Source organism: Tinamus guttatus, unplaced genomic scaffold, assembly GCF_059628265.1.
Source record: "Tinamus guttatus ecotype Peru unplaced genomic scaffold, ASM5962826v1 Tinamus_guttatus_pri_ptg000602l, whole genome shotgun sequence".
NCBI lineage: Eukaryota > Metazoa > Chordata > Aves > Tinamiformes > Tinamidae > Tinamus > Tinamus guttatus.
The window spans coordinates 5,461,404-5,473,862 of record NW_028289136.1 but is presented as its reverse complement, the minus strand read 5'-3'; the positions used below and the strand labels follow the sequence as shown (position 1 = coordinate 5,473,862).

At 43.9% G+C, this 12,459-nt stretch overlaps 1 protein-coding gene across 2 annotated transcripts; it reads right to left on the bottom strand.

Moving 5' to 3' along the window:
* Positions 1 to 1,498: 1,498 nt before the first annotated feature.
* On the bottom strand, positions 1,499 to 10,329 carry CLNS1A (chloride nucleotide-sensitive channel 1A). 2 transcript variants are annotated; one of them, XM_088535024.1, is made up of 7 exons: positions 10,165 to 10,329; positions 8,773 to 8,909; positions 7,076 to 7,195; positions 5,939 to 6,049; positions 5,291 to 5,464; positions 4,326 to 4,410; positions 1,499 to 2,109 (listed from the first exon to the last, which is right to left on the bottom strand). In XM_088535024.1, the coding sequence occupies exons 1-6, from the start codon at positions 10,281 to 10,283 to the stop codon at positions 4,343 to 4,345; spliced, it is 729 nt and encodes a 242-aa protein (XP_088391150.1). In that variant the 5' UTR covers positions 10,284 to 10,329; the 3' UTR covers positions 1,499 to 2,109; positions 4,326 to 4,342. The 2 variants fall into 2 exon arrangements, with proteins under 2 accessions (XP_088391150.1, XP_088391151.1); XM_088535025.1 differs by having other exon boundaries at positions 7,076 to 7,192.
* Between the last annotated feature and the right edge of the window lie 2,130 nt (positions 10,330 to 12,459).

The window sequence follows — 12,459 nt, the reverse complement described above, 5'->3', positions numbered from 1 at the left end:
AGCTTAGGGAATGGTCAAGGAGATGAGAAACTAGACACACAAATTAACAGAAAGCCAAGTTTAGCTAGCTTAGAGAGGGACTGCTTTCATTTTATTTTCTAAGGTCTGTAAGCAAAGTCCATAAAGAGGTCAGATCTGACTTCTATATGTTGGCATTGTTTATTTGTTTTAGTATAGCATAGAGTTTAAAAAGAAACTTAAATTACATCCAAAGTGGGGAGATTAGTAACATCTCTATTTATAGTCACTTGAAGTAGAATCGTTACGGATTGGACAGGCCTTAAATCAACTAAATTAAGGCAAAACAAAAGCAAAAAAAAAGTCATAAAAAAGAATGAAAAATAAAACTATGTTAAGAATTAATTTATAAAGTAGCCAATACTTACATATTTTGACATAGTAAAGGTTGCTTTTTGGCAGAAAATTCACAAAAGGTCTAAGCACAGAAGTTTTAAAGATATATCTCCTAAACTCCCCTAAGACACTATTTCTCAATATTATCTTCAGATTTCATCCGGAGCTGTTTCTTCCCCACTGAAAATTAATAGTAGTCTGTTAGTTTAACAGGGAGCATGGGAGCTCTGTATTCATACAACTATTGCTACAGCCTGGACACAGAGGAACTGAAATACTAATGCTACAGGTTAACTCTGCTTGTCTGCCAGCATTCCTAACAGATACAGTTTATGAAAAGCAACAGAAACACATTTCAAGAACTAAGACTGAGGCAAAAACCAAGTTTGAATTGCTATCGGTTTCATGAAATTTCTTTCCTGAACGACAGGGGTGGTAGTTTTTTAGTCCTGCTTAGCTATCCCCAATCTCACCATCTCAAGGTTCTCTAAAGGGTAGTGCAGAAGTTCAAGCATTGCTTTGTGCCCTCCCTTCCAACTCTCTACCTTAAAAATCCATATATGCATTTATATAAAATATATACATATATGCATGCAATCAGAGTAGTAAAGCACTAATGATGGGAGAATACAAGTCAAGTCTGTGTGGTAGCTCCTTTTTACTCAATACCAAGAAGGTTTGAGAGCCAGATGGATGTCGGTTTAGGTCTTAGTCAAACCTTTCTCTTCTCTGTAACTCCCCGTAAACAGCTCTTTGACCTCAGTGCTTTAGCTCATCTAGCTCATTTCTGGGAGGCTCAGCAGAGAAACAAGTGCGTAACAGAAAGGCCATTTACTGTGGTTAATTTTACAGGACTTTAATGTCCCTTTCAGGTCAAAGCAGGACACTAGTAAGAGAGTAACTGGTATTTCTGCAGCTCTAGCAGGGAGCTCCCACAGGACTGAGCCGTCGTAGCTGCCTCCATTTGGGATATGTCACAGTAAGACTAATTCTGCCTTACAGAGGCAGTGCGAACATACTCTGCCCATTTAAATTTAACTACATGTGAGAATAAAGTCCAGCAAAGCCATTTTTCATCAAAAGGAGTACCTGCTCAGAGTTCCCAGCTACTTGCTGAAAGAAATGACTGAGGCTTGCAACATAGTTGGATTGTGAGATACAAAAATCTTAGTTTATTTAACAATGTTAACATTTAATACAAAGACACAAAGCATTCTCACATTCAAGACTTTACAGATTTTATTCCACCTTCTCCACTACCCAAACTGCTCTCAAAGGAAGGACAGGGAATAGCACTAGACAGATAGTTACTTGAGGGGCTTTGAATTTCACTTTGCTTTTACTCCTTGGCCAACCTTACTTCACTTTAGCAAGACTTTGCCACATTCCTATTTTCATTCTCCTCCCTTGACTCAATGAACAGGTTAAAAAAATATGGACAATTCTAGGACAATCTAGAATTCTGTTCTACTTTCAATTTTATTTCTGAAGTCCTAGAACTCCTAAAAAGGCTTCTTTGAAACAAGACATCAGTAGCCCCATTCAAGTGTTAGATGCAAGAGGTTTTATTGTGTTTTTTTTTTCTTTAATAAACCCATAGTGGTCATGAATGTCAAACCCTGTTTTTAAACATCTATAAAAGCATTTATAGATCTAGATGTCTATGCGTAGGTCATTAAAAGAAAGATTAACTTCCCATAGTCACTGCAAGGTCTTCAGTTTTACAGCTTATTCTGGAAGTGCCCCAAGAAGAATCTGAAAGACACAAGACACTGGGTTTACATAACAGGCATTAATAAATGTAAGTTTATTAATCTTTACAAAGTAGCAGCCATCTGATACTCACGGTCACACAGGACAATAATTTACTTCAAACTAACTAGAGGATTAATTTTCAGAGGGCTTGAGCACCTTTGCTTTTGACAGCACATCTGAATAAGGTCAGCCAAGGACAGGGCACATCTACAATCAACAGTTGCACGTCTGTGTCCTGGAAGACCCTCTCATACCCCACACGGATGCACTGCTTAGTTCAGAACAAGTCACTGGAACCGTGTGATGCAACAGACAAAACACTGCTTGTTACAAGACTAATAGAAATGTCACCAACTGCCAGCAAGTCCTCCAGCAGCTTCATCACGCAGCGTCACATCTCCTTTGGGTAATGAGCAGCAACGCACAACACTAGTTGCTTTAGAGACAGAGCAGCGCTCTGCTCTCCAAACTATCACCAGTGAGATGTTCCTACAAATGCTGGTTTTGCTGTTCAGAAAGTTAAAAGGATGGAGCTGCTCCTGAGATACCAAGAAGATCTCTGTACACTCCCTCTCTGCCCTGCTCTCAGCACGTAGACCCAAGCTGCCTTCACGTTCATTTGCGGGATGATTAGCACAGACCTCAGAGCTGTCCTTCTCATGGTGCATCTTCAGTGGATTATCTTAGATTTTCCTTACATTACATCAGCACGATGATGCTGGTGGCTGATTGGAAGAGGCCTGTCCTGCACACAGATCTTGACCACGTCATTGTAACCCGTGACACTGCACGTGCAGGTCACTTTATCCACCCTGACAAGGATCAGCGCCTTAGCTGTGATCAGCAACAGCTTAGAACCAGGCAAAAAATGAACAAACCAAACAACAACAACAAAATCGCACAACCATCCGTATGTATTTAACTCCTGCAACACCCGTTTCTCACAACCATGTGCTGCACCGCTTAAAGTATGTAACAAAGAGCAAGAAAAATCTACCTAAAAGTCAATCCTTCAGATCTGAAGAGTCTCCCTTATATTTTAAAGTATATGATTTATCAAATAAAGCACAAAGGGAGTGCCACTGGAAACCACATCTGTAAACTGAGCAAAGAAAAGCACAAATTCTCACAACAAAGGATAAGTACAAATTCAGGACCAATGACAGCTGTTCAGATCCATGAGCAAACACAGGGATACTCAGAGAGCTTCAGAAATGCAGGAGTATTGAGGGCAGCAACAAAGAAAAATAAGATGTGGGGAAGAAGGAAAGGAGACACACAGCCCCTCTCCCAAACTTAAGTCCTTCTTAGCAAAGGACTTAAGGACTTCATTTCTACAGCCTCTTTCTCCTTCCTACCTGTGCCCTTTCTTCCTCCGCACTCCATCCCTTTCAAACTTTCTGCTCAAAACCTTCACTCCAGCATTTATAGCGGGATAGTTACAGCAGCAGGAGCTGTATTCTCACCTCCGAGCGAGCCCCGAGAACAGGGCCCGGGTGCTGCCGCTTGAGCGGTGCGTGTCAACTGCTCAAGCAGGGTTGAAATTAGATCTCCAGCGGGCCTCTATGTCCCCATGAAAAGAGTCCCAGAATAAGCTGTTAATCCTCTTCGCCCCAGCACAGATTGGGAAACACTGGCACATCTTGTAACGCCGCTGACAGTGGGTAAGGAAGAGAGGTGACAGGCGGGCAAAAAGTTCTCTGCAAGTTGCACGTTTCGAACAACCATCCCATGCAAACAGCCTGGTAACTTTACCAGGAACCGTTCCTGCTCCGCTTGCAGGGAAAGAAGAGAGGGACTTGCAACACTGCACATTTTTTTTTCCTCCCGAAAGGCCTGGGAAATCTTGCAGACTAAGGGTGAAATAACAGATACTAAGGACAGTAACTTTCCAGCAGGGCTCCAGGATTTACATATGGGCATCCAGAAACCTTTCTGACAGCAGGTGATTCTTAACCCACTCAATCTATGATCTGTCTTCCAGAGAAGCATGTGCATGCAGGTTACCCAAACGGGGATAGTTGAAGCTGATACGTGATTTTGAACAGCTACATGACAATTCACAGAGCAAAACAACTATCTTTTCTTTCTCTTAAACCACCATCATCCTCATATCGCAAGAGCTCTCCAGCAGGCAGTCTGGGATCACTTACATTAAACCAACTAGAGGGAAGAAGGCAGGCTAAGTAGCACTGTCAAAAGACAGAAGAACTTACAGCAGCATCCACACTCCTCAGTGATCAACTTCTGCATCTTCAAACTGCCCTGCGACGGCTGGCGCTAGATCCACCTCCATCCCGTCTGAAAGAGAAGCAGCCAATGCTACAAAATAGCAGAGGGATTATCGCAGAGCGGACAGCGAGTGCCCTCTGCAGGCGAGAGATTTCCAAAGCAGAAAAAACCTCGGCTGAACTTTGGAAAAAAAGTGTGATGTGAAGCAAAACAGCCGCATCAAAAAGGCTAATGAAATGGCTAAAAACGATTTAAAGATGTGTGATATACTAGCTGCTTGATTTATTTTAAATTTTGAAAATTTGGGGGTTCAGAAACCAGGCAAAAAAAAATTAAAGGACATTCCACAAGCATGAGTATGTCATTTAAAGACATCTTTGTATTATATAATTAACAAAGCTCAAGAACAAAGAGAATCTACAAGCAAGTCACTAAAGCAATTAAAGATTGAAAAAAAAATTATGCAGATGCTTCTGTAAATGTTCTGGATTAGGATCTTATTTGTTTTATTCCAGACAAGCTGATAGTTAGAAACCTACAAGAACTATTTCATTTTCCATCATTAATCTTAAAACGTGAGGCCGTAGTGAAACGCTGAGTTTCATATTATAAAAGCAAGCAGTATCAGTGAACTACTTTGCTATCCTTTTAACAGGTAATGTACTGCTCAGATGAAAACAGCATGCAATAAGGACAAAATCTGAGATATGTCCATCAAAAAGAAATCTTACTCCTTAAATAGCTAATGGCATTCAGAAACTAAGGAAATTCAGAAACTCTAGCTGTGAACAAAGACGAAACTGCCCTGACACATACAACATGCCCTGACATTACCCATAGCACAGTTCTACGGACTGGACAGACTGGGGAAAAACAAACAAACAAACAAACAAAAAAAAACCCCACTGCTTTAATGTATTTTTTTAGTGTCCAAAAAGCATTATCTTACCTTCAAACTCCCTTATGGAGTCCTCTGTTCGCACTCCTGCCATGTTGTACTGACTGCTCACGGACTGGGCTAACATGCCCTCCAGCCTCTCCAGAGTGGCCTGCCCTTCCGCGGTCAAGTGCGACAATCCTTCCTCATAAGTGTAGAAGCTGGGGATGTCCCCTTGTCCCAGCTCTGCAAAAGCAGGTTTACATTCATCAGGTATAAACAGAGGAGCCTGGACAGAGCAAGGCAGGGGGAACACAGCAACGACTGGACAAATTACGCCGAGATGGGCGCTCTCAGAGCTACTGAAAAAGGTTATAAAGCTGCTTATGCCAGTAACGTAATGCAACAGTTACATGACTAGGCCATGGCTCAGCAGGGCCACAGAACTCATCAAAACATATTCTCTGTGAACAAGACAGACGCTAATGCCTTGGGGCTTGCAAAAATGAGAACAGGATCTGCCACAGTGAAATTACAGATTTTCTGAGTTTTATACTCTGCTTTTTTACCATAAAGAATGTTTAGGTGATACCAGTAATCAACAAGGGGCTTCTTAACATACGTATAATACAGACAACCATTCTCATGACAAAAACTGCAAGAGAAGTTTGAGGTGTCCAGGTGCTGATGGGTATTTGAAAAGACACAAACATCACTAACCGTGCGCCTCAACATCATACTCCTCCCCTTCGTAATCATTGTCCGAATCTTCATCTTCAGGATCCGGGTGCAGAGCTTGGCACTCGCACATGGCAGAAAACATGGCTTCCACTGCACAAAACAACAGAATTATCTTCTCTGCAAGTGCCAAAGATGATGCTGTTAATCTGCAATGTTTAAAATCTGTTCTGCACAGGTCCAAAATCAAGACGCCACGTCTACTCTCATCTTTTATGGCTACTTTCATCGACTTTTATGCCTCAGAAGCTTAGGAAAACTACTAGTGATTTGTAATTGACACAACCTGGTCATGCGTGGGTGTGAGCAGATAATGTGGATCTGCCTTGAAAACACATGGATGCTAGAAGTGACATTGTCCAAAATATACTGGGACACCCAGGGGTTGCAGAGGAGAGAAACCTCCTTGTTTCTCCATCAACATCTTGTAACAAAAAGAGCAAGAAAGCTGGGACTGAGAGATTAGAGAAAATGAGACTGTTCTTTTACCAAAACAGCCACAGAACTATTATTTGATCACATTACCCAACAAACCAGCAGCCAAGCTAAAACCAAATCAGGTTCCCTAGACCCAGTCTGGTGCTTTATCCTATATCTCTGTATCTGAGTGTCTTCCGTAAGTAATGAGGAATATAAGGCACTGGAGCATTTGTCATATGAGGAAAGACTAAACGAGCTGGACCTGTTTAATCTGCAGAAAAGAAGGCTGAAAGGGGATTTGATCAACATGTTCAAGTATCTGAGGGGTGAACGTAGGGAGGATGGGGCCAAACTGTTCTCCACAGTGCCCAGTGACAGGACAAGGGGTAATGGGTGCAAGTTCAAACACAGGCAGTTCCAGCTCCATGTGAGGAAGAACTTCTTTACTGTGAGGGTGCCAGAGCCCTGGCACAGGCTGCCCAGAGAGGCTGTGGAGTCTCCTTCTCTGGAGATCTCCAACCTGCCTGGATGCCACCCTGTGCTCTGGGTGTCCCTGCTGGAGCAGGGGGGTTGGACTAGATGATCTCTAGAGGTCCCTGCCAACCTTAAGCATTCTGCGATTCTGTAATATTAACACTTTGATCAAGCACTGAGCTTTTAGTTGGGAAAAGCTAGAATATGAGTTTCCTCTTCACTTACAGGCCGACTTGTCACTGGGTACAAATCTGAATTCTGCAATTGGTTCAGTATCGTCATCACTGTCTTCAGCCTCTTCCTCCTCCTCCCCTTCAGCCATGGGCGCTTCTTTTGCATTGTCTTCTTTTAAAAAGATGGAAAGATGTAAAAGAAGCATGTTTATTTTGTCAAAAAGAGGGAAAAAAGAAAAAAAAATTGCTTTCAGGAACATATGTATAATTAAATCAGAAACCTGCACACAAACTGCATGTGTTCTGTAGGGGCTCGTAAAGCTTAAGTCCCATAAACATTGATAAAATGCAGGGAGATTTTAACCCCCTTTTAGGAACACCGTGTTCCTGGAAACACTGCTCCCCTCTCCTCCTTATTCCCAGTTTATATGAGGTTGGGAAAGGCCCTAACAAAGCAGCTCCCACCCCCATGCAACCAGCAGCCTCCCACGCAGCAACACACAAAGCTTTAGGGACTTTAGGTTTTACTATAGGATTCGCTATTCACCAGCCTCAGATTCTTGTTAAAAACAGCTGTGTTCAAAACAACTGTAAATAATTCACCATTATTTACCTGTAAGGTGCTAAAACTAATTCTCTTTAACAGATAAATTTTATGAATCCTTAACATTGCTGTCATGAAAGCAACTAACTTCCAGTTTGCCTTTCTCAGAGGTCTGTGGCACTTGTGGCAGATCTACACTCAATTCCTCCATCTGGCCAGCGAGCAAGACTTACAAGTAGAAATTATACAGGGAGAGAAGACAACCATGGGCACAAACCTGCTCCCCAACTTGTGTGAATTACAGACTTGCATAATGAAGCAACCCTGAAACATTTTATTTTCTGTAGACACAAAAATACAGAGCAGATACTTCTGATGCGTCACTTTGTGGCTGGGAGCTGACAGCTTCAAAAGCACAGAATCCCTTTCAACAGAAAAACAGAAACGCAGCAGGGCTGCTCCCCAGAGCAGATACAAAACTGGCCACAACGTCAAGGATACTCAAGAGCCAAGAAGCTGCCAGCCAGCTGCCTCCAAAAATAAAATGTCCAGGGAAGAGACCAAATCCAACAGACACCAGCAGGCACAGCTTGCTGCTAAGCCCAGCTCTGCACTCGATGAAGCCACCCTCTTCCCAAATACAAAACTAATAAAAAAGGGGAGGAGAAGCAGAGACAAGGCACATCCACACACAGAGCATAACGAAAACTTGCAAAGGGACAACAAAACATACCCTACCCAGCTAAGAACTCATGACTCCTTTTTATTACCCTTAATAAAAGGCCTTCCAAAGGCAAAAACAACAACAAAAAAAAAAAGGCAAAAAACCCACATTTGATACCCCAAACCCAAAAAACTCAAGTAAGCAACGAAATTAGAAGGTTTTCTTTCTCTAGGTCATAAAGAAACAAGATTAGCTAAAAGGTTAAATTTTTAATTTGGTTGGAAATTTTTGTAGATTTGTTACACCTGGTAACAAATCATCCTTATTACAAATCAATTCTAAGAGAAATGAGAATAAAAGCTTCCAGGTTAGTATGAAACAGCAATGCAGAAGTGCACAGAAGGGACTATAATCCGAGTGACACTGCGCTTCTAAAATAACCATCCTCCATAGACTCAAAAAAGACAAAACACAAGATACTATTTAAACGAACGGTATCATTTTTGAACCACAACCTACTGGTTTTGTAGCTGGGCCATACCTTCAAATTTGGCGTTCACCATGACATACAGATGCTCCCATGGGTAGGCGTTTAGATCCCTGGAGACAGCGTGTAAACTTATAGTGGGATAATCCAAGGAGAACCCAAGACCAGAGTTATCCAGCCAGGACAGGCGACTAAAAACGGGAAGAAAGAGACAAGTTAAGAGACTCCCCGAGGAATCTGAGACATGTGGCTCACACCTTCAGGAAAGCAAAGCGACCCAAACAAAAGCAGTAATTCTTCAGGAGGTGGACAAGGCACTTACCCCACTCTGCCAATACGTGATCCTTGCCACAGAGCAGCTCATATTTAAAGGCAACAGAACCCTGTTCATAAGGAATGTGAATCTGAGCTCCCTGAAAAAAAATCCAGCTTTATGTGCAATAAAGACTGTTTTTTTTTACTCTCCACCTCTTTATTTTCTATGCCTGGTAAGTAGATACCACCGCAGAGGTATCGGCAGAGCACCAGGGTATAATTTGTAACTCAAACTGTCAAACGTTCGGCGTTTTCTCAAGGTCGAGCGTATGCTAGGGAAATGAGATCACAATTCCTGCAGGATTATAATTCCAATGTTAGACCAGCTGCTACAAACGAGCTGCACGTGGGAAAACAGTTTGTTTCCTGACCAGCAGGACAAAACGAAGGTTTTATCCGATGCCTTTTGTGCTGTAACCTCCAATTCCCCACATTTTCACTCCCATCCCTAACCACAACTTGAGGCAGAACAAGTCGGGTCCAGCCTAGAGTTACACAGTTGCCAGAGGGCAGCCTCTTTCCTATGGGAGAAATCCCTGTCTTTCAGGTGACAAATCCAAGGAATGTCTGGGAGGACATTTTGGGCATATATAGGGAATATTTTTGGAGTATTTTGCCAGAAATTGAGACTATTGAGTCAAAATAAACCAGATGAAACGGGTTAAAAGCAAGAGTTAGCAGAGTGGGAGCGAGGAATTCCTCTCCTAACCCAAATCAACCCATTTTCAGCGTTCACCGTTAACGCAGACACAACACTTGGATGCAAGGCCTTCCCTGTGCTCCAGAACACCCAAATCAAAGCAGCAGCTGAAACTGGGGCCGGGCTCCGCCGCGAGAGGAACGCGACAGACAGGCGCTAGCTCGGGTTCACAAAACGTCACCCGCTTTGGGGCAGGTTCGGGGTCTGAACGCTTTAAAAGACGAGACGCTCGCCAGCGCAGGCCTTGGATCACCTGGTGCTTCCAAAGACACTTTTACATCGCGAATGTATATATATATATATATATGTACATATATATATATACATTCGCGCTTTTCCCCCATTACAAAGCGCGCTTTTCCCCCATTAAGAGAAGATACGTTACCGTAATCACCCCCCGCCCCCGCTCTTAGCCAGCCGCCCCCCCGCACCTCTCGGCGATGTAGAGGGTGCCGGCGCCCAGGCTGCGCCCCGCCAGCACCGCCTCCGTGTCCGGCTGCCGGTGCCGGAGGCCCTCGGCGGGCGGCGGGAACCGCTTCAGGACGCTCATGGCGCGGCCCGGCCCGCGCCGCCGCCTCAGCGCCCGCCGGAAGCGGAACGGAACGGAACGGAACGGGCCGGGCGCCGCGCTGTGGCGGCGCCCGTGGGCGGGAAAGGGGGGTCACGTGCTCGCGCCGCCGCCGCCATGTTGTGGCGGGCGCCGCCGAGCTGCGACACGGGAAAGTGGGGAGATAACGGAGGTGTCGAGGGCTTCGCCTCGCTTAGCAGGGAGGGAGAGACATAAAGAGCGCGGAAATGGCGGTGGTGAACAGCTAGATCTTTTTTTTTTTTTTTTTTTTGTTCTTTCTTCTGTCACAATGGTGCCTTTCTCTGCAATGCAGCTTCCTCCACCGTGTGGAAAAGTGGATGTTTTGCCCCCAAATATGCGGATTGGCGCTGCTGTCTCTGAAACGCCCAGATCTGGCAGCTTTCGAGTAAAATCAAGTGGAGACAAGCACTGAAGCAACAAGCAGCAGCAGGGAGGAACTGGTCGCAGTCTGGCAGTTTGGGCCTATGTGTGATGGGGTAAAGTGGAAGAAAGGGAAAAACAAACAAAAAGTCCGACCAACCCAGCAACTTTTTTGAAAACTGTCATTTGGTACTATAAAATTAATTGGAGGTGCGTGCTCCACACCTGACTCCTGACAACTGTGAAGGCAGAGTAAAGAGGCACGGGCAACTGAATTGTTAAATATTATTCTTAGGCATGAAATGTGGTATAGGGAGTATTGGTTGGTAGTTTTTCAGAGTGAAATCCCTCTTCCCACAGCTGGGACCAGGAGCAAGGCCCTGCTGGGGGGTCTCCACCGTGAGGCACCACCAGAAATGGTGGCAACCAGGGGTTGAAGCAGGGCTTAAACCAGCACCAGGTTAGTAAATGAGCCGGAGCACTGAGTGCACATTTCTGGGCAACAGTGGATCCACAAAGAGCTACATTGTCGCTAGTTGCTGTCCTGATTTTGGTCTTCTCTTTCAGCAGCTTAAATTCACTCTTCAGGAGCTGATTTGCCTCCTTCTTGCCCAAACTTGGGTTCCTATGAAGAGGAGCAGGTTAACAGAATTACAGCTCCAGCTTTTTCTGTTGTTGGACTTCTCTAATTATAGTTTTAGGTAGCAAAGAACCAAGGGAACACCTTCTGGAGAAAAAAAAAGTTTGAAGCAATAAGAGTAACAGGAAAATGCATAATCTATTAGGCTGAGCTTTTAAAATGCTTTGAACGGCCATTCCTATCCATTTTAATTATGTAACAGTTATTATTTATGCAAATAACCCAAGAAAGCAACTTGAATGAACTGGTATTTAAGCATTTTTAGGAAAGCTCAAAACACCAACGGGCAAAAAAGATGAGGAGAGTGACGTTTCTAAAGCAGCTTCAGGTTTGGCGTGCCCAGACGGTACAGAAACACCTGTCTGATGGGAAGGAAGTTCTGTAGTTCATCCATGGATACAGACTGGATGACAGCAGCTGGTGGGATGGGGTGCAAATACAGGAAAGCGCCCAATCATCACACATAGAGGTAATAAAATCGACATTCCTGCTCGTCTCCAGCCTCTGTCATCTGCCACAGGCAGCCCTCAGCACCTCTGTAGCTGCTTGGAGTTCGTGGAACAACCCCTTTAGATTATTTTACCCCTAATTCTTGAACTATTAAAGCTGAATTAAGTTGCTGCAGTGGTTCTGTGTAAAGCTCATTCTTGTTTCTGTTTGCAAGTGCTGTTTTTTTTTTTTCCTCATGTCACAAACCAGTCTCCCTAAACGGGAAGGATGACTTCAGACCGAGGTGGGAAGTTACTTTTGAGATCTGGAGCCTTAAGAGAGAAGAAATCCATGTCTCCCTGTTTTACAAATTAAGATACTTCACACCCCGATATATTAACACAAAAACCTCTCCTTACCAAAATAAGCAGTGAAATAGCCAGAGTTGACATTTTAATTCATTACCCACACTGGAGAGGAGAGTGGACAGGCAGATACTTCCAGTTGTCCCACAAATTCATCAAAGAAACAGGATGGATTTGGAAGCTTCCTGCCTCCCTCCCTGCCAGGCGTTTTAAAGCTCATTTTCCAAGCTCTGGAGAGCAAAGCAGTCCTGGTGTCAGAGCAGGAGCTCAGCAACACAGGAGCGTGTGGTCGTTTCACTACAGTTCATACAAAACTGGTAGCAGGGAGACGTTCCCCGCGGTA